General features: G+C 64.4%; 7 protein-coding genes across 8 annotated transcripts; all 7 read left to right on the top strand.

Moving 5' to 3' along the window:
• Positions 1-16: 16 nt before the first annotated feature.
• CNB01990 (Pentafunctional AROM polypeptide) lies at positions 17-5,049 on the top strand. The gene is made up of 2 exons (XM_062767161.1): positions 17-464; positions 522-5,049. Exons 1-2 carry the CDS (start codon positions 82-84, stop codon positions 4,972-4,974), a joined length of 4,836 nt encoding a protein of 1,611 aa, XP_062623145.1. The 5' UTR covers positions 17-81; the 3' UTR covers positions 4,975-5,049.
• A 1,113-nt stretch (positions 5,050-6,162) lies between these two features.
• ttc39b (Tetratricopeptide repeat protein 39B) lies at positions 6,163-9,735 on the top strand. The gene is made up of 2 exons (XM_062767160.1): positions 6,163-6,481; positions 6,561-9,735. Exons 1-2 carry the CDS (start codon positions 6,384-6,386, stop codon positions 9,547-9,549), a joined length of 3,087 nt encoding a protein of 1,028 aa, XP_062623144.1. The 5' UTR covers positions 6,163-6,383; the 3' UTR covers positions 9,550-9,735.
• A 788-nt stretch (positions 9,736-10,523) lies between these two features.
• On the top strand, positions 10,524-12,092 carry spe1 (Ornithine decarboxylase; the record flags this gene model as incomplete). Its single annotated transcript, XM_062767159.1, has 1 exon — positions 10,524-12,092. One exon carries the CDS (start codon positions 10,524-10,526, stop codon positions 12,090-12,092), a length of 1,569 nt encoding a protein of 522 aa, XP_062623143.1.
• A 312-nt stretch (positions 12,093-12,404) lies between these two features.
• On the top strand, positions 12,405-14,049 carry LOC62_01G000696 (uncharacterized protein). The gene is made up of 5 exons (XM_062767158.1): positions 12,405-12,622; positions 12,754-12,858; positions 12,978-13,130; positions 13,390-13,515; positions 13,679-14,049. Exons 1-5 carry the CDS (start codon positions 12,467-12,469, stop codon positions 13,877-13,879), a joined length of 741 nt encoding a protein of 246 aa, XP_062623142.1. The 5' UTR covers positions 12,405-12,466; the 3' UTR covers positions 13,880-14,049.
• A 493-nt stretch (positions 14,050-14,542) lies between these two features.
• Positions 14,543-16,323, top strand: ARF (ADP-ribosylation factor). The gene is made up of 7 exons (XM_062767157.1): positions 14,543-14,687; positions 14,960-15,052; positions 15,275-15,367; positions 15,433-15,510; positions 15,563-15,627; positions 15,843-15,974; positions 16,027-16,323. Exons 1-7 carry the CDS (start codon positions 14,633-14,635, stop codon positions 16,057-16,059), a joined length of 549 nt encoding a protein of 182 aa, XP_062623141.1. The 5' UTR covers positions 14,543-14,632; the 3' UTR covers positions 16,060-16,323.
• A 1,003-nt stretch (positions 16,324-17,326) lies between these two features.
• On the top strand, positions 17,327-19,882 carry LOC62_01G000694 (uncharacterized protein). The gene is made up of 2 exons (XM_062767156.1): positions 17,327-19,171; positions 19,222-19,882. The coding sequence occupies exons 1-2, from the start codon at positions 17,367-17,369 to the stop codon at positions 19,715-19,717; spliced, it is 2,301 nt and encodes a 766-aa protein (XP_062623140.1). The 5' UTR covers positions 17,327-17,366; the 3' UTR covers positions 19,718-19,882.
• Positions 19,883-20,079: 197 nt separating this feature from the next.
• TOM20 lies at positions 20,080-24,639 on the top strand (the record flags this gene model as incomplete). 2 transcript variants are annotated; one of them, XM_062767154.1, is made up of 6 exons in its annotated part: positions 21,146-21,504; positions 21,882-21,916; positions 21,952-22,018; positions 22,139-22,790; positions 22,827-23,992; positions 24,026-24,639. In XM_062767154.1, the coding sequence occupies exons 1-6, from the start codon at positions 21,486-21,488 to the stop codon at positions 24,637-24,639; spliced, it is 2,553 nt and encodes an 850-aa protein (XP_062623138.1). In that variant the 5' UTR covers positions 21,146-21,485. The 2 variants fall into 2 exon arrangements, with proteins under 2 accessions (XP_062623139.1, XP_062623138.1); XM_062767155.1 differs by lacking the exons at positions 21,882-21,916; positions 21,952-22,018; positions 22,139-22,790; positions 22,827-23,992; positions 24,026-24,639 and adding exons at positions 20,080-20,239; positions 20,329-20,399; positions 20,450-20,564; positions 20,775-20,855 and having other exon boundaries at positions 20,904-21,265.
• Between the last annotated feature and the right edge of the window lie 291 nt (positions 24,640-24,930).

Genomic DNA, 24,930 nt, shown 5'->3' with positions numbered 1-24,930 from the left:
TCCACTCTCTCTCCACCCCCCTTCCTCTTCTCCAACCTCTCTCGAGTGAAAAGCTAGAGCACAGCTCTAGCCCGAGGCCCCATGACCTCCCTCGCCGACGTCCTCAAAATCTCCATCCTCGGAAACGACTCTATCCACGTCGGCTTCCACCTCCTCCCTTACATCTTCCGCACCATCGTCACGACGCTCCCCTCGAGCACGTACGCCCTCATCACCGACACCAACCTCGCGTGCCTGTACCTCAAGGACATTGAGGATGCGTTCAACACTGCCGCGGCCGACGCCGGCTCCAAGGCCCGCTTCCTCACCTACCAGGTCGCTCCCGGAGAAGGCGCAAAGTCGCGCCAGGTCAAGGGTGACATTGAGGACTGGCTCCTCGACGAGAAGTGTACCCGCGACACTGTGATCCTCGCCTTTGGCGGCGGCGTCATTGGCGACCTTACTGGCTTTGTGGCCGCTACCTTGTGAGTTGTTGTGACAGTGGTGTAGAGCCCACGTTCGTGCCCTGACCCCTCTCGCAGCATGCGAGGCGTCAAGTTCGTCCAGATCCCGACGACCCTCCTCGCCATGGTCGACTCGAGCGTCGGCGGCAAGACGGCCATCGACACGCCGCACGGCAAGAACCTCATCGGCGCATTCTGGCAGCCGAGCTACATCTTCATCGACCTCGCCTTCCTCTCGACGCTCAACCAGCGCGAGTTCTCCAACGGCATGGCCGAGGTCGTCAAGACCGCGGCTATCTGGAAGGCCGACGACTTTGCCCTCCTCGAGTCGCGCGCCGAGGAGATCTCGTCCGCCGTGTCCACCAAGGCTGAGGGCTTTGCCGGCCGCTTCGAAAAGGACCGCTCGGTCGCCCAGGGCCTGCTGCTTACTGTCGTCTCGGGCTCGGTCTATGTCAAGGCCCACATCGTCACCATTGACGAGCGCGAGACGGGTCTCCGCAACCTTGTCAACTTTGGCCACACGATTGGCCACGCCATCGAGGCCGTCCTCACCCCCGCCATCCTCCACGGCGAGTGCGTGTCCGTCGGCATGATCCTCGAGGCCGAGGTCGCCCGCCAGCTCGGTCACCTCAACCAGGTCGCTGTAGGCCGCCTCACCCGTGCGTGCGCCGCCTACGGCCTCCCCGTTTCCCTTTCGGACCGCCGCATTGCGAGCCTCCCCGCTGCGTCGCAGCTCACCGTCGACCGCCTCCTTGACATTATGCGTATCGACAAGAAGAACTCGGGCCCCGCCAAGAAGATTGTCATTCTCTCCCGTATCGGCAAGACGTACGAGGAGAAGGCCACCGTCGTCGCCGACGAGGTCATCCGCAAGGTCCTCTGCGAGGCCGCTATCGTCATCCCTGGCGTGCCCACCAAATCGCCGGTTACGATGGAGACGCCGGGCTCCAAGTCCATCTCGAACCGCGCGCTTGTGCTCGCCGCGCTCGGCAAGGGCACCTGCCGCGTCCGTAACCTTCTCCACTCGGACGACACTGCCGTCATGATGAACGCGCTCGCCGAGCTCAAGGGCGCAGTCTTTGGCTGGGAGGACGGAGGCGAGACCATTGTCGTCGAAGGCCACGGCGGCAAGCTTTCGCCCCCTCCCAAGGGCAAGGAGCTGTACCTCGGCAACGCCGGCACTGCTGCCCGCTTCCTCACGACCGTCTGCACCATTGTGCAGGGCGAGGGCTCCGAGGACAAGTCTACTGCCATCACTGGCAACGCGCGCATGAAGCAGCGCCCTATCGGCCCGCTCGTCGACGCGCTCCGCGCCAACGGCGCCAAGGTCGACTACCTCGAGGGCCAGGGCTGCCTCCCCCTCAACATTGGCACTGACGGCCTCCGTGGCGGTCACATTCAGCTCGCCGCCAGCGTGTCGAGCCAGTATGTCTCGTCGATCCTGCTCTGCGCGCCCTACGCCAAGGAGGAGATCACGCTCGAGCTCATCGGCGGCCAGGTCATCTCGCAGCTCTACATTGACATGACTATCGCCATGATGGGCCAGTTCGGCGTCAAGGTCCAGCGCAAGACCGACGCTGCCGGCAAGCTCCTCGACGTCTATGTCATCCCCAAGGCCACGTACATCAACCCTCCCGTGTACAACGTCGAGTCGGACGCTTCGAGCGCCACCTACCCCCTCGCCATTGCTGCCATCACTGGTACCACGTGCACCATCTCCAACATTGGCTCGTCCTCGCTCCAGGGTGACGCCCGCTTCGCCAAGGAGGTCCTCGAGCCCATGGGCTGCAAGGTCGAGCAGACCGAGACCTACACCACAGTCACTGGCCCTCCTATCGGCACCCTCCGTGCCCTCGGCAACGTTGACATGGAGCCCATGACCGACGCCTTCCTCACCGCATCGGTCCTTGCCGCCGTGGCCACTCGCCCCTGCCTCCCCGGCCGCGAGGTCGAGGGTCTCCGCCCCGAGGGCACCCGCATCTACGGTATCGCCAACCAGCGTGTCAAGGAGTGCAACCGTATCAAGGCTATGCGCGACGAGCTCGGCAAGTTTGGTGTCGAGACCGACGAGTTTGACGATGGCATCATCCTCTATGGCAAGCCTCACGAGAGCCTCGCGCACGGCGTCTTGGTTCACACCTACGACGACCACCGCGTCGCCATGGCCCACGCCGTCCTCGCGTGTCTCATCCCCGGCACCGTGCTCGAGGAGAAGCGTTGCGTTGAGAAGACGTGGCCCAACTTCTGGGACGACCTCCAGAACAAGATTGGCATCGACTTTGACGGTGTCGAGCTCGACACGCGCAACCAGGCGTCCACCTCGGGCTCCAAGCCCCAGCAGGACGAGCACCCCGTCTTCCTCATCGGCATGCGTGGCGCCGGCAAGACCTACATTGGTCAGATTGCGGCCGAGGTCCTCGGCGGCGAGTACACCGACGCCGACGACGTCTTTGTCAAGGAGACCGGCAAGTCGGTCGCCGAGTTTGTTGCTGCCAACGGCTGGCCTGCCTTCCGCGAGACCGAGACCAAGATCCTTGCTGGCTTCCTCGAGGAGAAGCGCGGCAACCACGTGATTGGCCTCGGCGGCGGTGTCGTCGAGACCGAGGCGGCACGCAAGCTCCTCACCAACTATGCGGCCAAGGGCGGTGTCGTCGTCCACATCACCCGTGAGCTGGAGGACATTGAGGCCTTCCTCGACAAGATTGGTGGCACGGCCCAGCGCCCCAAGTGGGGTGAGGACTTTGCCGACGTCTTCCGTCGCCGCGAGCCCTGGTACCAGGCATGCAGCAGCCACGAGTTTGTCAACATCCTCGACCCGGTCGGCAAGCAGACGCCTGCCGAGCACCACCGCGCCATGCGCGCCGAGTGCCAGCGCTTCTTCAACTTTGTCACTGGCAAGGACGCGAACCGCCCCGTGCTCACTGGCCCCAACGCCAAGCCCACGGCCTTCCTCTCCCTCACGTTCCCTGACCTCACGCCGGCGCTCGCCAACATTGAGACGCTGACTGAGGGCTCGGACGCCATCGAGCTCCGCGTCGACCTCCTCTCGCCCACTGGCAAGGCGCCGACCGAGCCCACCCTCCCGCCGGCGTCGTACGTCGCCAAGCAGCTCGCTCAGCTCCGTCTCGTCTCCGGCCTCCCTGTCGTCTACTCTGTCCGCTCTAAGGACCAGGGCGGTTGGGCCCCTAGCAACGACGCTGCTGGCTACGCTGCCCTCGTCCACCTTGGCCTCCGCTCCGCTGCCGAGTACGTCGACGTCGAGCTGGCCTGGCCCGCGCCTGTCATCGCTGGCATCCACGGTGCTCGCGGCCAGTCTGCTCTGATTGCCTCGTGGCATGACTGGACCGGTAAGATGAAGTGGGACGGCCCCGAGGTTGCGGCCAAGTACGTCGAGGGTGACAAGCTGGGCGACGTTATCAAGATTGTTGGCACTGCCACGAGCTCTGCCGACAATGCCGCGCTCGCGCTCTTTGCCGACCGCAAGCGCGCCGACCCGGCCGCCAAGCCCCTGCTTGCCATCAACATGGGCGCTCTGGGCCAGCTCTCGCGCGTCATCAACCCCACGCTCACTCCCGTCACCCACGCCGACCTCCCGTCGCGCGCTGCCCCTGGCCAGCTTACGGCTCGCGAGGTCAACCAGGCGCGCGCGTTGATCGGCCTCGAGCCGTCGCGCAAGTTCTTCCTTTTCGGGTCGCCGATTGCGGCATCCGTCTCGCCTACCCTTCACAACTCGGGGTTCCAGGCACTTGGATTCCCGCACGTCTACGACCGCCACGAGGCGTCGACTGTGGACGCGGGTGTGCTCGCCGTCCTCAACGACCCCGCGTTTGGCGGTGCGAGCGTGACGATCCCGCTCAAGCTGGACGTTATCCCTCATCTTGCCGAGGTCTCGGAGCACGTCAAGGTCATTGGCGCTGTCAACACGATCATTGTGCGCGAGGGTGCCAACGGACGCGAGCTCTACGGTGACAACACTGATTGGGCCGCCATCCACGAGGCCGCTCAGCGTAACCTGTCGCCGGCCCTGGCATCGGGACCTGACGGGCTGACCACTCTTGTTATCGGCGCTGGTGGTACCTGCCGCGCGGCCATCTACGCGCTTCACCAGCTCGGTGCGCGCCGGATCCTGTTGTTCAACCGAACTCGCGCCAACGCCGAGTCCGTCGCAGCGTCGTTCCCCAAGGAATACAACGTTGTGGTGGTCGACGCGCTCGACAAGCTTCCGGCTCAGCCTGGCGTGGTCGTGTCGACCGTGCCTGGTACCAGTCTCACTGCCGACTCCAGCAGCGAGGGCATCTTCCTTCCCTCGTCGGTGCTCTCTGCGCCTGGCGGCGTCGCGATCGATCTCGCTTACAAGCCGTACAAGACTGCTCTTCTCACCACGGCCGAGAGCGCGGGCTGGGCCAGCATCAGCGGGATTGAGATTCTCACTCTGCAAGGATTCCGTCAATTCTCTCTGTGGACTGGCAAGCCAGCGCCAGTGTCGGTTATGCGCAACGCGGCCATGGACAAGTACTTTGCTTCAGCCTAGACGCCAGATGGCAGCAGGCCGTGTCAGCGGGCCCAAGGCCGACCAGTGCTTTTGACCGAGAATTAGTTGGTGCAGTACCCATATGCATATGGTTTGTACGTTTCCCGCGGAGCATGTAGCACGCGACCGGGGTGTGACGAGCTAGCGTTGGGGGGCTGGGGCTGGGGGGGTCTGGGGTCATGGGCTAGCTAGAAGTGAAGGAGGGGTGCCAGCCGGGCAGCGGCCGTAGTGAGCATTTTGTGGTCGCGGCAGGCAGCCTGGAGTAGCAGCAGCAGCAATCGGCTGCTGTGAATTCCTGGGTCGATGGCTCGGTCAAAAGTTGTATCATGATCACGTTGTGTCTTCGTGGGCCCCGGCCGGCGCGCGGCGCGCAGGCCGGCGCGATTGGGGTTGGTGTTGCCTGCTGGCTGCGCGCTGCGCGACGACGACGTGCGTGCGGTGCGGTGCGGTGCAGTGCGATGTGCCCACGACGCCGTCCGTTGCACCGTCGCAGCGATCGCGGCGGCAGCGCGCAGTGATGCATGGCGCACGGCCGCCTACACGCACGCACGCACGCACGCACGCGGCAGTCTATGTCAATCAGTGGCACGTATGCCTTTGAGTCCATGTGCAGCCAAGACATGTCTGAGCCTGGGCTTGCTGGGGCGGTGTGTGACATTGGCATGGGGTGGGGGTGGGCAGCATTGAGCACGTCCATGGCAGCTGGTAGCAGGTAGCCATCAACGTCTACTGTAGCTGCTGCTGCTGCTGCTGCTGCATGTCGCCTAGCCCGACCGACCGAATCGCCTGTCCTGTCTCGTCTCACGGTGTCCGGGCAGAAGAATGAGTTGAGTGTCTCTGGCCTCTGCCCAGATAGTCGAAAATCGACGCTAGTGCGCATCACCTTGGTGCTGTTTCCCTTAGCGCGCCGTGCTGGCTGCCTATCTGTCTTGGGTGCCCCACCGGGGTACGGTACGGCGCTGGGCAGTGGCTGCATTGCCGCCGGGGCTGGGGCGGGCGCGCTGCAAGGCGACGAAACCGCACCAACGCCAGGACGTGCTTACTCGGCCGGGGTGTGCGTCGTCGCCGCGCGCCCGCCGCCTTGGGCAATGTGCCGCCAGCCGTGCTGCCGCGCCGCCGCCGCCGCCTCCATCCACCATCCACTCGGCCAACTTTGCTCGGTTGTGCCTGCATCTGGCTGGATTGTAGGCAACAGCAGCGGCACAAAGTAGCAACCGACAATCCACATATACCAGGCCACCCCGACAGGCTAACTCCCCGCCCGATTATCCCACCCCCAAGAGTTACAGCACGTCAACGCTCCACCCAGCAGCAACAGCGACAGCGACAGCGACAGCAGTAGCAGCAGCAGCGACGACGACAGACGCGACAGACGCGACGACAGACGTCAACCCCGCACATTACCCACAATGCGCACAGCAAAGGCCCAGCAGGTATCATCGCCGGTCGACTACGGCCAGGTCTCACCTGGCGGCGGTCCTCCCCCGCGTAGGAAGTTGTCAGTGACGTGAGTGCCGCGATGGCGAGCACGAGGCGAGCGATGGCAGTGAGCGACGAGACCAGCGACTGACCCCACCCCCCTCCAGCCTCAGGCGCGGCTTCTCGTCCTACTTTGGTTCAGGCCGTTTCGAGGCCGCCGAGGAAGCCATCAACTCGCCGAACAAGGCTAACGGTGGTGGTGCCGCCCGCCGCTCATCTACCGCGCCACCAAAGTTCTCGCCCTCGACGAGCGGCAACTCGACGCCGACAAAGACGGCGTCCGACAGCACGGGCAAGTACTTTAGCGACAGCACCGGCAAGTACTCGTACTCGAAGACGTCGGACCGCAACAACAGCATCTCGCTCTCCAACGGCAACGGCGCCGGCGCCGGCGGCCAGCCGCTCGACCCGCACGCGGCCGTCCTCGCGCTCAACGCCGCCGTCGCCGCGCTCAACGAGCACAACGCCCGCTTCGCCCAGCAGGGAGGCTACGGCGGCTACAACCAGCAGGTCGGCGGCCAGCAGCAGGGGTACGTCAACGCCGGCCCCGGCGCCGTCATCAACCCCACCCCTGTGCGGACCGTCAGCCGCAACAGCTCCCAGTTCAGCAGCGCCAACGGATACCCTGCGTCGCCGACCCAGAAGATCGCGACCGGCTTCAGCACGTCGCCGTCGCAGCAGTTCAACGCGCCCCCCTCGCCTACCCAACAGAAGAGCTACGGTGGCTACGCCGCTGCCGGTGCTGGCGCTGTCGCTGCCGGTGCTGCTGGCGCCGCCGCGGTGCAGCAGAGAAGCTACAACAACTACGGTGGCGCAAACGGATCGGCGGCGCCATCGCAGCAGAAGAAGAAGCCCCTCCCTGGACAGTCGTCGGCCCAGACATCGGCCCAGATCTACGCCAACTCGCAGGGCAACAACAGCACGTCGCGTCTCGCGACTCTGTACTCGCGCTGGACGACGGGTGACACTGAGAGCGACGATGAGAACATTGGCTACGGCACGCCCGAAGAGGGTGGCTTCACCGACGACGAGTCGCACCACGGCTACGGCCACGGCCACAGGCGCAAGAACAGCAGGAGCAAGCACTCGAACGGCCACGCCAAGGCAGCAGTTGCAGCTGCCAACGTCCACCCCGCGCGCAACGCGCCGCTGCCCCCCGCTGCTGTCGTGGCCACCACCGAGGGCCCCAGGCTCAACCGTAACAAGGCGACGGGCATGTCCATCCGCCAGGAGTTCCACCACGGCGACCCGGCAGACATCAACCAGGGCGCTGTGCTCGCCCATGACCTCGACCTCTGCCGTGAGGTGCTCCGTCTCTTCTTGGAGAGCAGGATGAAGGAGTGCGAGGACGGCCTCAGAGCAGGCGACCCCGACAACAACCACCTGTACCTCCAGGTCGGTAACACTATCCTGTCGGCGCTCAAGGGTATGATGACGTTCGACTCGAGTGACCTTCTCTCGGCGCTCGACATTGCCAAGTCGACGTCGTCGATCGCCTCGAGCCTCCGCCACCCCACCGAGTCGGTCTTCTCCAAGCTCGGCGGTCTGGTTCGTACCAACCACGCTGTCGCCCGTGTCAAGGCCATGACGGTGCTCGAGCTCCACGCCGAGCTGTGTTACGCCGAGTGTATCCTCATGAAGGCTGTGCTTGCCATCGTCGCAGGCGGTGACTGGATGGGCCTGATCCGCGAGGCGCTCAACATGCGTACCGCGCACGGCATCTACAAGACGCTCCAGCAGTTCCTCGACGAGGCCGACAAGAACGGCTTTGACGAGAGCATCGACATGGACTTCCGTTCCGGTGTGCTCCTCGGCAGTGGTACCAGCGCCCTCATCCTGTCGCTCCTGCCCGCCAAGGTGCTCAAGGTTGCCGAGGTCTTCGGCTTCCTCGGTGACCGTGACTATGCGCTCAAGACGCTCATGGCCGCTGGTGGCTGGTCGCCCAACTCGGACCTCCCGGCGTACAACGAGGAGACGGAGGGTGTCCGTCGCCCCATTTGCGACATGGTCATCCTCGTGTTCCACCTTGTGATTTCCGTCCTCATGCCCGTGTCGCACGTCGACATCCCCACGGCCCGCAAGATTGTAAACTACAACCTCGGCCGCTACCCCACCGGCATCTTCTTCCTCTACTTCCAGGCCCGTTTGATGACCTCGCAGTGCGAGCCCGAGCGCGCCAACGAGTCGCTCCAGAAGGCCCTCGACCTCGACCTCGAGTATGTCCAGGTCCAGCACATGTGTCTCTGGGACTACGGCTGCAACTACCTCATCACGACCCAGTACGACGGTGCTCGCCAGTGTTTCGAGATTCTCCGTGCCGAGTCCAACTGGTCGCGCGCAGTGTACACCTACATTTCGGCTGCTGCCATGATGATGGTCGCCGACGACCCGCGTTACCCCGAGGCTACGACCTCGAACATTCTCGAGCTCATGGCCGAGCTCCCCAAGCTCGGCAAGAAGCTCGCTGGCAAGTCGCTCCCCATCGAGAAGATGTGTCTCCGCAAGGGCCGCAAGTACCTCGCCCAGGGCAACTACCTGTTCCTCCCCGCCATGGAGCTGTCGTACAGCTTTGGCCTTATCGGCCACGCTCCCAAGCGTCTGCTTGTCGACATCTGGATCCCCCGCATCACTGCCGCCCTCGAGGACCTCGAGAGCCAGTCTCCCGAGACGTACGGCAACGGTGTGCAGTACTGGGACGACTACGTTCTCGGCCACTTCCTCCGCGGTGTGTGCCAGTTCATCTCGCGCTACCAGCCTGTCGAGGCCACGGCCGACGCGCTGCGCGTGTCCCCGGGCGCTCCCACCGACGCACAGCTCGACGCTGGCGCCGAGGCCGACTTCAAGAAGGTCATTGCCGCGTCGCCCCAGGTGCGCCTGGACCACTGGATGCTGTTCCACAACCACTACGAGCTCGGCCGTCTGTACGCCAAGCGCGGCGACAAGAAGAATGCGCGTATCCACTTTGACGTTGTCATCAACAACAAGCTTCCCACGCCCAACCTGTACACGCACAAGGGCCAGGGCAAGTACTCTATGGAGGGCGCGCTGCAGATCAAGACGCACTCGGCCATCTCCAACCTGGACAAGAAGAACTAGGGGACGCCGCTGTTGCCGGGATCGTGTCGGTAGTTGTGGTTGTTGGTGTACAAAATTTAGATCAATCCGGAGGGTGCTGCTCGATGTGCTGCTACTGCTCGATGTGCTCGTTGTTGGACGACTGTTAGCTAGCCTCTGTTTTAGTTTTGCTGTAGCTTTGGACATGGCATGGGTGTGGTGATGACGCGGTGACGCGGGGTGGGGGCGCATGGGGTGCATGGGGTGCATGGGGCCACGGGGGCGTGTTCGGGGTTGTGTCGATGATGTGCTGGGGAGTGTGGTGCCACAATGAGTGGTTTGTTGTGGTGGTGGTCGACGGCGAATGCGAGGCGAGCGGCTACCAGGCGAGGAGCCACACTCGTCGCTTGGAGGTGCCAAAGGTAGCTGGTAGGTCGCGTGGTCGCGTGGCAATTTTCGTCGAGTCGTCATTGTGCTGTTGCTGTAGGGTGTGGCGAATACTCCCGTCGTCACTGTGGCTGTGAGCCACCCCCACCACCACCACCCCTCTCCCTCCCCGATGAGCGATTTGATCCTCTTCGCAGTTCACCATACCACCCGTGCATTGGTATCCGGACTGTTGTAAAAGGCTCAGGCTCCCCCCGCCGAGCTGCCGTCGTCTCCCCTTCAAGCGTCGCTTTACGGCACCCTGACTGTGAGTGATGGGTTGGTGTGTGTGGGCTGGTCGTGTGTCGGTCGGGCACTAGCCTGAGTGATTTTTGTGGTGGCCAACAGCGCGCGCGATGGCGAGGGCGACTAGATTGCTCGCGGCGAGAAACCACGCTCTTGGTGTTGTTTACACAAACCCCTCGCCGGGACGCTGTGCACGAAGCAGCAGCATGCGCATGCTGCTGCTGCTGCAGCTGTTTGTAGCTCGCTCGCCGCCCACAAACCCCTCACGTTTGCTGACTTAAAAGGTGGCCCGATCTCCCGAGACGGCGGCCCAACACACGACTCACGACACACCCCAGCACACAATGAGCAGCACCCTCACCGAGACGACACGGCGGCGCGTTGGCGTCGTGCGCACGCAGCCGTGGGACGACAGCGCTGCTGCGGCCGTCCCCCGCGCCGGTGCCAGCTCGGCAGCGGAGCTTGGCCGCGCGCTTGAGCCTGCTCCAGAGTCGGCGCCGCGCCTGCGCCTCAACCCGCCTGTGCGCGCCGCGCGCCCTGCGCACGACGTGCTCGCCACGCCCGTGTCCGACGCTGCGGTCCACGCGCTCGTCGACGAGATCGTCGCCCAGCGCATGGAGGCCGCCGAGGCAGGGCACGACGAGAGCGCCTTCTTCGCGGCCGACCTCGGCGCCGTCTACGACGCGGTGCAGACGTGGCGCCGCTCGCCGATCGGCGACCGCGTCGAGCTCTTCTACGCCGTCAAGTGCAACCCCAGCCCGATGGTCCTGCACCTGCTCTCGCTGCTCGGCACGTCGTTTGACTGCGCGTCCGTCGCCGAGTTCAACGCCGTGCTCGCGCTCCCCTCGGCCCCGGCCGCCGACAGGGTCATCTTTGCCAACCCGTGCAAGCCGGCGTCGTTTATCCGCGCCGCGGCCAACGCCGGCGTCGACATGATGACGTTTGACAATGCCGACGAGCTGCACAAGATCAAGCGCGCGCACCCCGGCGCCAAGCTCGTGCTCCGCATCCTCACCGACGACTCCAAGTCGCTCTGCCGCCTCGGCCTCAAGTTTGGCGCGCCCCTCGACACGTGCGCGTCGCTGCTTGCCCTCGCCAAGTCGCTCGACCTCAACGTCATCGGCGTGAGCTTCCACGTCGGCTCGGGGTGCAAAGACAAGGCCCAGTTCGCCGACGCCGTCTGGCGCGCCAAGAAGGTGTTTGGCATGGCCGAGAAGGTCGGCTACGACTTCAAGTTCCTCGACATTGGCGGCGGCTTCGAGCGCGAGACGTTTGCCGACATGTCCGAGGTTGTTCGTGAGAGCCTCGACCTCTACTTCCCCGAGGACGAGGGCGTGCGCGTCATCGCTGAGCCTGGACGCTTCCTCGTCTCGAGCGCGTTCACCCTCGCGACCAGCATCATTGCCCGTCGCAAGGCTCTCGACGCCGCGCCCGCTGCCACCCCGGCGCCAGCAGGCGCCGAGGACAGCCCAGAGGTCATGTACTACATCAACGACGGCGTGTACGGCTCGTTCAACTGCATCATGTTCGACCACCAGATTGTGCACCCGTACCCTCTGACGATCGGCAACGCGCCCGCGCCAGCCGCCGCGCGCCCGGCGTTCCCCCCGCCGCCGAACGTGCAGCTGCCGACCGACCTGACCCTGCAGCTGGGGTACGCCGACAACGAGCGCGCGAGCGTGTGGGGCCCGACGTGCGACTCGATCGACTGCGTCCGCTCGCTCGTCCACCTGCCGCGCGGCGTCGAGGTCGGCGACTGGATCGGATGGGGCGAGATGGGCGCGTACACGCTCTGCGCGGCCTCGACGTTCAACGGCTTTGACCGCTCGCCTGTTCACTGGACCACGGGCGGCGACTCGCCCAACGGACGCGAGGTGCGCCGCGTGCTCGACGCGTTCCACTCCACCCAGTAGAGTAACTGTACGCCCGCATACATAGAGGATTGTAATTGCATGGATTGATTGGATTGATTTGCCTGGTTGGGTTAATTACTGCAACTGGTTGTAATAATCTGCCCAATGTGCGTCGTGCGTGACGGCGGCCCAATTCATGCCGTCATGATTGAGTTTGGGGTGTCGCCGCAGTGTGCCGCATGTCGCACCGTCGTCATGTCGCCACTCCCGCCAGAGTGAGTGCCCTGTTTCAAGGCCACCACGGTGAGCCAGTGAGTGGCCAGTGAGGTGGTAGACGAACGACGATGCAAGTTGCTTGACATTACTTGCCATCCATCATCCAGACCAGACAGTGCGCCACAGCCCACCAGCCAGCCCCGCACACACACACAGACATGTCCGACCCCGTCAAGCCAACACCCCCCGCGCCTGCGCCCGTCGGCGTGCCCGAGCCAACAGCGAGCGTGGGAGCTGCTGGCGCCGGAACTGGCGCCGGCGCCGCCGGTGGCCAGGGCTCCATCCTCGACAAGGCGCGCGACCTCGCCAAGCCGGTGAGTGGGGTGCTGTGTGGGGGCGGGCGGGGATGAAGCTGGCTGGTAGTGGCGCCGCCGCACGCCAGCTCACCTCGCCTGCCTACGGCGGGACCCACTCGACGACTCGCTAACGCTAACCCTCGCCTTAGTACATTGACAACGCGCGCCCGTACGTCGAGAAGGCGCAGGCGGCGAGCAAGCCGTACACGGACGCCGCGTACGCCAAGGGCAAGGAGTGGAAGGAGAGCTGGGATGTGAGTGGTGCGCGAGTGCGCGAGCGCAGCGAGCGAGCGGTCGCGGAGGCGGTTATTCCGCGTGGACCGTGGACCGTGGACGGCTCGCTGCCCGACGACGACACGCGCTGACACGCCAGACCAAGCCCGCCGCAGGCACCGAGGCCGGCGGCCCAGACGCCGTCTCGCGCGTCGGCCTCGGCGAGGGCGCCGCTGCCGCGCCGCCGACACAGCAGCAGGACCTGTCGCAGCGCGCCAAGGGCATGTTCGACTATGGTGTTGGGAGCTTGAAGGTGAGCGCAGCGAGCGGAGCGAGCGGTCGTCAGAGGTGGCTGGGAGTAGGGCCTACGGTGTTGGTGGTGGTGGTGGTGGTGGTGGTGGTGGTGGTGGTGGTGGTGGTGCACGCGTTGTGGTTGTCCACCCGCCATCTCCGTCGGATAAGATAAGCCGTGGTCAGAAGACCACGGTACCACTGGCATCAGCGTCACACCTCCGCCCCCCTCCCTCTCACCCCTCGCCCCCACCCCACCTCGCACCCGCTAACCCCCACAGTCTGGCTGGACGCAGCTCGGCGCCACGATCGACAGCCAGACGGCGACGGCGGACAAGCCGGGCCTCTTCTCGCAGGCTGGGGCGGCGCTCGAGTCGGCCCGTTTGGCGGTCGACAAGCAGCTTGGTGTGAGTATGCGCGAGGTCGGCCGAAGGCCGGCCGCGCGGCGCCACGAGCAACACGGGCGGGCGCGACTCGCCGATGGCCGTGAGCTGCTCGCTGCCACGTCGCACCGTCGTTGTTGCCGCTCGGACCGCCGCCACGTCGAACATGCTAGCTGACACGACGCAGACGACGCCCGTCACTGACGCTACTGGTGCCACTGGTGCTGCCGGTGCCGGTGCCGCTCACACCCCCTCGGCCCCCGCTGCTGCCAGCGGGTACGCTGTGGGCGGCACTGCTGCTGCGCCTGCTTCCGCCCCAGCTGCCGCCGCTGCCACGCCTGCTGCCGACGTGTCGCCTGCTTCTGCCGGCACCAAGCCATCTGCCTAAGCTAGCTAGCTACGCTGGACTATGTGTTTGCTTGCTCGCGCCTAGTTATGTTCTGTACGCCGTCGTCGAGACTGTTATTGTCGCCTGGCACTGTAGATGCACGGGTGCCGCCCGCCTGCCGAGTGCCACACGACGCGTGGTCTCGGGATTTTCTGGACCCTGGTTTTTAGCAGACCCAAGGACGCGTCTGTAAAAAGGCGCGGCGGGGGCTAGAGGGGACACGGGAGACCTGCACTTTGCGGGGCGGGGCGGGGACCGGATGCTGCTGCTGCTCTCATGCGCGCATGGGAGCAAGCGAGGTAGAGAGAGGCGGCGGGGTGCATGCATAGCCGCTGGGTAAGAGTGTTGCTGGCTGGCAAGGAGGCCGGCCGACTGGCCGTGTGCGCGCCCGTTGCCCACGCCTGCCTGCCTGCTCAATACCAACTTTGGTCCCTGAGATTTGTGCCACGCCAGCCAGTCGACACGCCTACTGACCGCACCGCAAGCCAACAAGCCAGCCAGCCAGGCTGACACGCCAGCTGGGCAGGCCTGCTGCACCCACGGCCCAGCCAGTGCACCGCACCGAGCCAGCCAGCACCCCCGCCCCGTCCACCCACACCACCAACCACCAAGCACACCCTCCACGCCGCACGCCATCCCACCTACCACCACCACCACGCACCACCACCAACACCCACCTACTACTACTTCTTCCTCCTCAATCTCTTTCATCCTTAATCCACCCTTTCCTCAACACCCAACAACAAACCAACAATGGGTCTCTCCGTCTCCCGCCTCCTCTCCGGCCTCTTCGGCAAGAAGGAGATGCGTGCGTGTCGTGTCTCCTCGGCCCAATCAGTGCGGGGGTGTCGGCGTGGTCCAACGCTGGCTTTTGTGTCCAACGCGCGCGCGCGCGTCGTCACTTTTCTCTGCCGCGCGCGCTCGACACACCTGCTCTGCTCGAGAGCGCGCGCTAGCGGCTCCCAGCTATGCCGAGGCCACGCGCGCGGCCGGCCTGCTCTCGCCGCCGTGCCGCGCCACTTTTCACCCCCGCACCGAGCACCCCGCCCGGACACGCACAGCCGCTAACCATCCGCGCAGGTATCCTCATGGTCGGTCTCGACGCCGCCGGTAAGACCACCATCCTCTACAAGCTCAAGCTCGGCGAGATTGTCACGACCATCCCCACCATTGGTGAGTAGGCCGCACGCGAGGGCATTGCTCGCACCCTTCTCCTTCTCCAGGCGCCGCGACCCAAGCCACCAGTCGCATGTGCGCGCGCTGCTGCCCAGTGCTGCTGTGGGCCGAGCTGCAGCTGCCAGCCAGCGAACGCCGCTGCAGCTCGCCCACGGACAACGCGTAGCGCCCGGGGAAGAGAAGCCTGACCAACCGACGTCATACTAACATCCTCCCCAGGCTTCAACGTCGAGACTGTCGAGTACAAGAACATCTCGTTCACCGTCTGGGACGTCGGAGGACAGGACAAGATCCGTCCCCTCTGGAGGCACTGTGAGTGGCAACAGGCCAGTGGAGCCGCCTTGAGCGTTATCGCGGCAGTCGCTAACAGACACAAGACTTCCAGAACACCCAGGGTATCATCTTCGTCGTTGACTCGAACGACCGTGAGCGTATCACCGAGGCCCGCGAGGAGCGTGAGTAGAGCGTGGATCTCGGAATTGGGCATTGAATGCTGACGACAAAAAGTCCAGCGCATGTTGAGTGAGGACGAGCTCCGCGACGCTCTCCTCCTTGTCTTCGCCAACAAGCAGGTGAGTTGACTGGTAATTGGTCAGCTGGCGGCGAGGTAGCAAGCACGACGCAAGCAGACTGCTGCAGCAGCAGGTGGCGAGCTCGACTCGCAGGGAACATGACCCACAGCACTTGCCCCAGAAACGCTGCTCTGCGCTGCACACGCCGCTTCGCTCCTCGCCGCTGCTGCACTGACCAGCCCTACGTGGCGATTGCCGCGCTGACACGTCTACAGGATCTCCCCAACGCCATGAACGCTGCCGACATCACCGACAAGCTTGGCCTCCACTCGCTCCGCCAGCGCCAGTGGTACATCCAGGCCGCGTGCGCCACCTCGGGTGACGGTCTCTACGAGGGTCTGGAATGGGTGAGTCGAGTTGGAGTAGACAACGAGCTCGCCGCTAACCCCCACCCCCCAGCTCTCGACCAACCTTAAGAAGCGCGGCCAGTAGACGCCCGGCCATGCAGCGATGCCCCCTGCGCTCTAGCATCTCTCGTACCCTCCGTTCCCCTCCTAACCCCGCACGTGTCCTTTCCACCTCGCTCCTCCGGCCTGACCCATGCCACATCTCTCAGTCCCACCCTCTCTCGTCCACTGCGGCTCGCTCCGGTCCCGAAATGAAGCTTATTATTTTTTTCATTGTACGCACCGTCGTCGTGTCTAGTGTGTGTTGAGCGTGTTGGTAGAGATATGCCTGTGACGTTTTCTTTGTGGGCTCGAGGGGGTGCAGGGGTGTAGGAGTCGCGACGACTTGTTGCTCTGACAAGGAATTGGGACGGACTGATCTTACTCTACGTTTCATGCCGCGACACGCGATCCACTGGATCGCTGGGATCGCTGGAATGGTTCTCAGGATCGCAAGTGGTGCCTTGAGATACGTACACAGCTAGCATGATGTGTTGGGGTTGAGGCCAAGGACAATGTGCCCTTGAGACGGCGTGCTACGAACCAGTCGTGCGACCTCGACACTGACGCGAGGTAGCGGGTCGCAGCGACTGTTCTGACGGACATCGGCCAGGATGGAGCTTGGAGCTGGTTTGCATTGCTCACACGACCCAGTGTAGCGTAGCGCGACGCTCGGGACGATCGACAGGCAGGCCACATGCCAGGGGAACGGACAGGCATCTGATCTGGCTGGATGGCTGGCTCGGCGCTCGGCCGTCTGGCGACTGACTGCTGTCGAGGGCCCATGGTCCGTGCGTGCCAGCGTTGGTTCGTGGCGCCAGCGATCGTCGCCCCAAGAAGCACTGTGGCACCAGCAGCTCACTCAGTATGACGAGTCGTCGTGTACGACCTTGCACAACATAACAGGGTAGTAGCCAGCAGGGCACTAGGGTAGAATGAGCGAGCCAGCGGACGAGGCCCACACACCACTGTCCCCAGCCCAGCCCCCCTTTTAGTTCCGACCAGCGCAGGCCATCCTCGCTCCATGACGACATGGTGTCTGGCCTCGGGACAGGTTGCGCGCTAGTTTCGGCCCAACAAGGAGCAGAATAGGAGCTTATGTAGGAAGGAGCATGCACTGGCGTGCCGCGGCCCGGCGTCTCCCACTCCAACATTTGTGCATCTCGTGCCCATCTAGTGAACAATACCACTTTACTCACTCACACCGCGGCGACAGCGAGCAACAAGGACACCCAACTCTGCTCGCTACATCGCCAGCTCGACAACACTCCCCCACCCAACCCCCGTCGCCACTGCCCTCCCCGCCCCGCCCCACCCGACCCACCCGCCGATGGCGGCCCACTTGCAACAATAATGCCCCCCACCGTGCCGGTCGACTCGCCCGACCCGCCGCTGTCGTCGCCACCGAGTAGCGTGCACGCCGAAGCGGGGAGCGCGTCGCCCTTGTCGTCGCGCGCGCCGCTCGAGTCGCCGGGCACCGCGCGGACATTCTTCACTCTCGTGCGCCCGGGTGTCGTGCGCGCCGGGTCGCGCGGCGCACCCCTGCTCTCCCCGCGCCTCGCTGAGCCCGAGCTCGGGCCGCTACGCCTCATCCCCAACACGAATGACGAGGCCGCCGCGCCGCGCCGACCGAAAATCCGCCCTGCACAACCGCGCCCAGACGCAGACGACGACGAGACGAGCGCAGAGAGCCTCGTGCCCCGCTTCGAGCGCTCGCTGTCCACCACGCCGGCGTCGGCCGAGTCGGACGGCGTCACCCTCTCGTCGGCCTCGAGCATCGAGGTCAACAACCTCTCGTCGCTCAGCTCGGCGTCCGAGTCGGCCGGGCGCGTGTCGGCGTCAGAATCAGACTCGCACCAGTCGTCGTTTGACAAGGGTGCCGAGATTAAACTGCTCCAGCCGCAGCCGATCGTCGTGGAAAGTACCCTCCAGCGAACGGATTCCAGCGACGAGCTGTCGGATAATGACAATGACGCGCGCTCAAGAGGCTCGGGGTCGAGGGGATCCGGTTCAAAGGGGTCAGGTTCGAAGGGATCGACGTCCAAGGCCTCGGGGTCGCGCGGGTCGGGGTCACGCGGCGCCGGAGGGGTGCGCGGGTCGCCAGAGACCGCTCACACCCGGCCGCGCTTCGTGTCCGCCCATGCGCTGTCGCGTGCGGCGCATGTAGCGCACACGCACGCGCACGCCGCACACTCGGGCGCAACGTCGGCGAGCCTGACCCCACGGCCACCGCAGCACTCGCCACAGCCGGTGCTCACAGCCCCGGGTCGCGATGGTGGCGGCGTCGGCGGCGTCGGCGGTGGTGGTGGTGGAACGGGGCGTACCGCGTCCCCTGGCGGCTCGTCGGGCTCGGGTGACTCGTCGGAGAAGCTCGACCAGGTCGCGCCGCTCCCCCGCGATACCCTCGCGGGACAGTATGCCGTCGTGGCAGTCCCGCCGTTCAACCGCAACCGTGCGCCAACACGCCTCGGCGCCGATGCGGATTTCAACGACACTGCGTCGTGTGTGTGCTCGACGCGCTCAGAGCCGCCTTGGAACACGTGCTCGTGTGCTGTTGGCTCGCGAGACGCGCAAGCTAACTCTCGGAGCGTGCGTCCACGCGAGAGGAGGACTATACATTTCGACTATGGCGTCGGCGCGTCGGCGCGCGCACCAGACGCAGGCGCTGCCCACGCCGCCAACTCGCGCACAAACTACGGGATTCTTCTCGGCGGCGGGCCCCTGGCGACCACTACTGTTTCGGAGCCTGCCGCCCCGACGTGGATGCAGCGCTCTGGGCCGAGGGTCAAGAACAATGGGTCGTTGGCGCCACATGGGTCATTTACTACGCGGAAGCGCTTCAGCCGGGTTTCCTCTGGCACGTCGGAGACGCAGACCCCCCCAGACTCGGTGTACGCACCATCTTCGTTACGACACAGGTCGGACGTTGAGGCAGCCACGTCGAAACCAAGCCGGCCGTCCGACAGCATGGCCACGATCAACTTGCAGGCTGGTGCCCCGCCGCCCAGCAACACGGAGATGAATGCGCTGCGCAACGCCGCGGCACATGGTGACCAGCTCGCAGCGTACCATCTGGGATATAGGCGGGACCAGTCCGGAGACCAGCGGGGAGAGCGCAACTACGATCGTGCCCATGACGAGGCGAACGTCGGCGCGTTGTGAGTGTCTGGTGCCGGATCGAGGTGGAGTTCTGCTGACACGGACGCAGATTCGTCCCGCTACCGTCTCCATCACGGCGCATCTCGGCGCGACCAGGCATCACTCGCGGAGATTCATATGCGTCCAACCAGACGCGGTCCAGCCACACGAGCAGCGATGTACCGCGCGGGTCATCCTCTTCGCTGTCGCCCCCAGCCCGACCGGCGCTGTTGCGGGGCGAGTCGTCCTCCGACCTGTTCAAGGACGTGGCGACGCTCGCGCTCAGCCCGAGCACACGGACGCGGCGCCTGTCGTCGCGAGAAGGAAGCGAGGACGGGCGGGGAACGTCGCCCGCTCGCTCACACGCCGTCGCTGGCGTCCCTGCGTCCTGGCAGTCGTTCCAGTCCCAGCGCCGCAAGGCGAGCACTGGGCCGCCGGAATACGCCGGCAGCTCGGTGTCGAGCAACAAGTCGTCGAAGTCGGGCTCTGGGACCTCGCGCCGCGCATCAGCAACGAGCAATGGATCGGCCGGTAAACCCTTGCGGCCACCAATGAAGCGCGCGTAGGAGTAGAGCTAGTAATGCCACCAAGCGGGCATCTGCCACATGTTGTCCCATCTCACGCCTCGCGCTCTTTGGATTCCCTATTTAAATTTAAATCACGTAGTAGTATCTCGGGTGACGGTCCGTATCTGTAGCTCTAGCCTTGTGGTATGTTGGATCTGATGCATGGTCGAGTGCATCGCAGATGGCGCACGCAACAACAACGCATCGTCAGTGTCGTCGGTGGTCCGGCATTGCTTGGTGCTCAAACGAGGGGGGGCCGGATAACGATGCCGGGTCCGCCAGAACTCTCCGTAACGGCTCGCAGCGCTCGCTGCCTGACTTTTCGTCGGCAACCTGCGATTACAACCAAACCTCCTCCTCGTCACTCTCTGTCCATTCCACATCACACAGACAGCAGCAACATGTCCCGCGCAGGCCAGATCGCCCTCATCACAGCCGGCACGGCCGCCGCCGGTCTCCTCGGCTACGTCGTCTACTTTGACTACATGCGCCGTAACAGCCCCGAGTTCCGCAAGGGCTTGCGTGAGTCAAGCCATGGCAAGCGCAGCGAGCCAGCGAGCCAGCCGCCGCCTCCGCCGTCGTCTTCGGCCGTAGCTAACCCCCGCCCACAGGCAAGCAGCACAAGAAGATCAAGCAGGCCGCCGACGCCGCTGCCAAGGAGCAGGAGATCCGCGACGCGCGTGTATGTTTCGTCTGCTGGCACTAGGAGGGCACAGCTGACATCCCCCGCAGGAGCTCACCCTCGCCCTTGTCGAGCTCGAGCTCGAGACGCCCCCCTCGACGCCGGAGCAGATGGAGGCATACTTCCAGGAGCACGTCGCGACTGCCGAGGCGCTCGCTGCGCAGGGTGAGTCGTTGTGGTGGAGCTTGTGTCGGCGTTGTGCCAGGCAGTCGTATCGCCGCTGGCTGGTCGGGAGCGGAGCCGCGTCGTGCGTGTGCAGAGATACGCACCATGATGCGGCTCAGCGCTGCGTCCGCGTCGAACCCCCCAGCCCTGTGTACCAACTACGCCGACACCCTCCACACCCCACACAACCCCAGCCACTAACACCCGCAGGCCCCTCCGAGTACGTCAAGGCCGCCACCCACTTCTACCGCGCGCTCCGCGTCTACCCCCAGCCCGTCGAGCTCCTCATGAGTGAGTGCTACTGTGTTAGGAGTAATTGTAGCCCCACTAACCCCGCAGTCTACCAGAAGGTCTGCCCGGAGCCCGTGTTCCAGCTTGTCCTCAAGCTCACCCAGCTCACCTCGGCCGTCAACGCCGGTGCCGCCGCCGGTGGCCGTGGAGCTGCCGCCCCTGCCGCCGTCCCCGCCAGCGTCGCCGACATTGACGACGCCGCACCCGCCGCCGACGCCGAGCTCTCTCCTATCGAGAAGCTTGCCGAGGAGGTCGACGCCGCCATCAAGGCCGAGGCCGCGGAGGAGGCCGCTGAGGAGGAGGCCGAGGAGGAGGCCGAGGAGGAGGCCGAGGAGGCTGCCAGCAGCGAGGGCGCGCCCTCTGCCAACAGCTCGGGTGCCGAGTGGGAGCGCGTCAGCAACAACGCCTAAGTTTGCGCGCTTGGCGTGAGCGAGGCGGAGGAAGAGGAGGCGTAGCGAAACGTAGCCCACAGCTACGTCGGAGGAAAGGTGACGAAGCGTCTGCCCACGGCTTTCGCTGTCGTTGCTCTCGAGTTGCGAGGGGCGTTGTTGTCGCCGCGCGCGCTCTGTTGCATCCATTGCCGTGTACATGGCAAGCGGGTGGAGCTAGACCTAGTATCACACTGCTCATATGTATCCGCTGTCTGCAGGTGTGGTCGAGGACGTCGAAGGACATGGTTTCAGGGTTGCTGTCCACATGGCCGCCACGTGCCTGGGTGATGTTGTCCAGTCACTCATGCATCGACGCCATGTTACGCGTTGTCCTTTTCGCGCCGCCGACAACACAAACAGCACCCTATTAGTGCGCTGACGGCAACCCCCCCAACTTTTACCTTCCTTTCTCTCTTCTCCTCTCTCTGTGCACCACTCTCACTACACCCCACACTCACAGGCCTAGCCATCACTGCCCTATCAAACATCATCTTTGGCCGCGCTGCAATGTCGACCCGCACACCGCGGCGCAGCGAAGGCCATGACGTGAGCCCGGGGCTCATCGTCTCAAAGCTCGGATTTCACGCCATTGCAGAGGGCGACCTGGCCCTCGGCCTCCTCTGTCTCAAGGTAAGCCCACAGCGTGTTCCCTGCTCACGCACAAGGTGACAATCCCGCGCGACCTCGACCCAAGGCAGCAGCAATCCCGCTGGGGCCTGTTTGGTGGTGATCGTGAGTCCTGGTGGTGGTCGTGTGCGATGCGCGCCGTTGCGCCAGTTGCCGCGCCTTGCCGCCCCGCCCCGACCGTGCCATGCTGACGACTTTCTTCATTTCTTCCCCGTGCCCTAGCAGACCGACCACCAAAGCTCAGATCCATCCCCGCGCTCTACTCGCTCTCGGGGGTGCCGACGCTGCTCGGCTCGCCCAGACCCCCGCAGCGCCTCGCCGCCGCCGTCGCCCTGCTCAACCTCAAGCCGTCGGCATATCCGCCGATCGCGCTCGGCCCGACCAGCCAGCGCCCCGTCGTCGACGTGTCGGCCACCACGGGCCAGGTGTACGTCGTGTTAGAGGAGAGCAACAGCCCGCCCCGCCGCTCTGCTCCTCCCGCCGGCACGCCTGGGAGCCCCGCGACGACCGCCGCCCGCAGCGAGTGGCTCATCATCATGGAGGTCGAGCTGCCAATTCAAGTGGTCAAGCACCCGAGCGGCACCGACGAGGCGTTCCAGGTGTCGTTATCACTTCCCCGCTGCCTGGACAACACGATCTCGTTCCAGGTCGTGCCCCGCGACCCTCTCTCGGACAGGGTGGAGATCGCATCTGTTCCGCCGGTTATCTCGAGCCAAGCGTCGACCGTCAAGCGTGGCTATAGGAGGTCGTCTGTCCAGTCTGGGATCGAGGACGGCTGGGAAGACGGCGAGGTGCCTGGAGTCTTGGACGCTTTGAGTGACGACTCGGAGTCTGACTACGAGGCCAAGGGCAACCAGTTTGACGGGCGCTTCCAGAGGTGAGGGTTATGTGGCAGTGAGTGCTGACAGGGTAGCACGGACTTGCTGCAACTCGAATGGCGCTTCCTTCCTTCTGTCGGCTCGCCACCAAATCTCCGCATCGTGCCGCAGTGGGACAGCCACCGGCCGCTGATTTCAATGGCGTTCCGCGCAACGCTCCCTGCCACGCCGGGGCCTGTGGTTCTTGAGTCGGTACTGCCGCCTGGATGGGGCTGGAGCGAGCTCGAGATCACCGGCGAGGGGCTGCTCTCGTGGCGGTCGACTGACGGCGAGGGCTGGATCGTGTTAGAGTCAGGGAGCACTGTCGACCCAGACGAGTCGACCGCGACCATCGACGCCCAGCAGCGGACCCCACTGAGACAGACGGGGTTACCTCCTGGTCTCGACTCTGCCGACTTCAGCTTCGAACTTAACAGTTTTGACTCGCCATCGCCACGAAAGCCTGTTACACCAGGGCGCCGCCGGCCACCCTCGTCGGAGCGCGCAGCTCCAGAGCTTCATCGGGTTGTACCGCGCTCGCCGACACCCGCATCCGTGTTCCAGCTGGAGTTTATGGCCCCAGAAGACGATGGCGACGAGCGCACAATCGACTTTGAGGGCTCGATTGCCCCTCTCAATCTGACGCTCGTGTCCCCAGGTGCGCAGGTGCAGATCCCATTTGTGCGCTTTGACGATCTATCGTTCCCGACAAAGTGTACCGTAACTTGCCCTCAAGCTTCCTTCGTCACCAACGACGCCAAGCCCGATCAACACACCTCCTCGGCGTCATCCGAAACCACACAGACTTGCGACGCGACCCTGCCGTCGATCGGTGTCTTCAACTGGACCCAGGACGGCCAGCCCCTTCCAGTTCCCTCACCTGTGACAATCCCCGGGCCTGTGCAGGTCACCATCCAGCGCAATGTCTGGGCGGTGCAAACGGTGTCGTCGACCTTTGCTTGGCCGGCGAACGTAGCAGAGGTCGGCGCAAGATTCCCAGGCTCGTCGGTTCGTGTCGTCCGTGCAACCAGCAACGACACACACCTGCCAAGAGCAGTGCTGCCTCTCCCCAACGACCTGGGCACAGAAGTGCGCGTCGGAAGAGGCCGCGGCAGTGTCGAGCTCGTAGTTGAAGTCGTGAGCGGCGACGCCGTGGCCGTGCCATCCTTTAGCCACGGCAAGGGCGACTTGCTTGTTGAGCTCGTGGGAAGCGAGTGGGATAGTAAGTCGAAACACAAAGCGCTGCTGACTCTAGACCTGCTGAGCTCTGTCGCGGCGACGAATCTGGAGAAGGTATCTGACCGCGCGTACCGCGGCAGCCTTGAGGTGCCCGGATCGATCCAGCTGGTCAAACCATCACCAACAGAGCCCATGCCCAGCGCGCCGTCGACGACGACGACGACAACGACGGCGACTACAACTTGGCGTAGTAGAATCGTGTCTTGGAGCATGCTCTTCAAGCTCATCATCTTCTTCTTCATGATATCTACGGCCATGGAGGTCCAACGCTTGCGCGCCGATCTGGCTTTCTTCGCAGACGAGGCGCGCGACCTGCGTTTGTATGGCTTCCCTCGTGCCGCCGACGCCGACACCGACAACCCCACGGGTACCTTCCGGGATATCTGGGAGGAGCCTGGAGGAGTCCCCGAGCCGCCAATCTGGGACAAGGTGCTAATCCCTGTCCGCCCCGACCCACCTATAGGCACGGCTAATGTCGAGTCACCAGCAGCCAGTCCTTCTCCTGCGCAACCTTCCCCAGTATTGCAGGAATCGTCTACTACCATTGTACCGCCTGCGACAGCGTCGCCGTACCCCATGGCGCGTGTGGTCAAGGCTACTTGGGGCGCGTGGTCGAAGCATCCTGCGTGAGTGTAGTCGTGGTGTTGTGGCGACACGAGGTGACACACTTCTGTTGTTGATGATGCTGACGTCATTGCTACAGAGTGCAAACAATAAAGTCGAGCGTGGCCTGGTTGTGGAGCGCATTTGCATGGCTCTTGCTGCCTGGATGAAGGCGTTGTCGTGTATAGAGCCAGAGTCGCAGCAGAGTTATAATCTCCAAGCATGTATTGTTAGTTGTTTCTGCTGAGCAAGTCACCGCATGCTGTTGGCTGTTGGTTTGGACGTCGATGACGTATAGATTGCGCCGTGCGGTCAGTG

This window comes from Vanrija pseudolonga, chromosome 1, assembly GCF_020906515.1.
Source record: "Vanrija pseudolonga chromosome 1, complete sequence".
Lineage (NCBI taxonomy): Eukaryota > Fungi > Basidiomycota > Tremellomycetes > Trichosporonales > Trichosporonaceae > Vanrija > Vanrija pseudolonga.
This window is presented reverse-complemented; position numbering and strand designations above follow the sequence as displayed.

Bases quoted from the DNA above. Each gene is read 5' to 3' on its own strand.
- CNB01990 (XM_062767161.1), top strand. From the start codon at position 82: ATGACCTCCCTCGCCGACGTCCTCAAAATCTCCATCCTCGGAAACGAC. The intron at 465-521 runs GTGAGTTGTTGT...CCCCTCTCGCAG, and splicing joins GGCTTTGTGGCCGCTACCTT to CATGCGAGGCGTCAAGTTCG.
- ttc39b (XM_062767160.1), top strand. From the start codon at position 6,384: ATGCGCACAGCAAAGGCCCAGCAGGTATCATCGCCGGTCGACTACGGC. The intron at 6,482-6,560 runs GTGAGTGCCGCG...ACCCCCCTCCAG, and splicing joins CGTAGGAAGTTGTCAGTGAC to CCTCAGGCGCGGCTTCTCGT.
- LOC62_01G000696 (XM_062767158.1), top strand. From the start codon at position 12,467: ATGTCCGACCCCGTCAAGCCAACACCCCCCGCGCCTGCGCCCGTCGGC. The intron at 12,859-12,977 runs GTGAGTGGTGCG...CTGACACGCCAG, and splicing joins AGTGGAAGGAGAGCTGGGAT to ACCAAGCCCGCCGCAGGCAC. The intron at 13,131-13,389 runs GTGAGCGCAGCG...TAACCCCCACAG, and splicing joins ATGGTGTTGGGAGCTTGAAG to TCTGGCTGGACGCAGCTCGG.
- ARF (XM_062767157.1), top strand. From the start codon at position 14,633: ATGGGTCTCTCCGTCTCCCGCCTCCTCTCCGGCCTCTTCGGCAAGAAG. The intron at 15,368-15,432 runs GTGAGTGGCAAC...AACAGACACAAG, and splicing joins CCGTCCCCTCTGGAGGCACT to ACTTCCAGAACACCCAGGGT. The intron at 15,511-15,562 runs GTGAGTAGAGCG...GACGACAAAAAG, and splicing joins CACCGAGGCCCGCGAGGAGC to TCCAGCGCATGTTGAGTGAG.
- LOC62_01G000694 (XM_062767156.1), top strand. From the start codon at position 17,367: ATGCCCCCCACCGTGCCGGTCGACTCGCCCGACCCGCCGCTGTCGTCG. The intron at 19,172-19,221 runs GTGAGTGTCTGG...ACACGGACGCAG, and splicing joins GAGGCGAACGTCGGCGCGTT to ATTCGTCCCGCTACCGTCTC.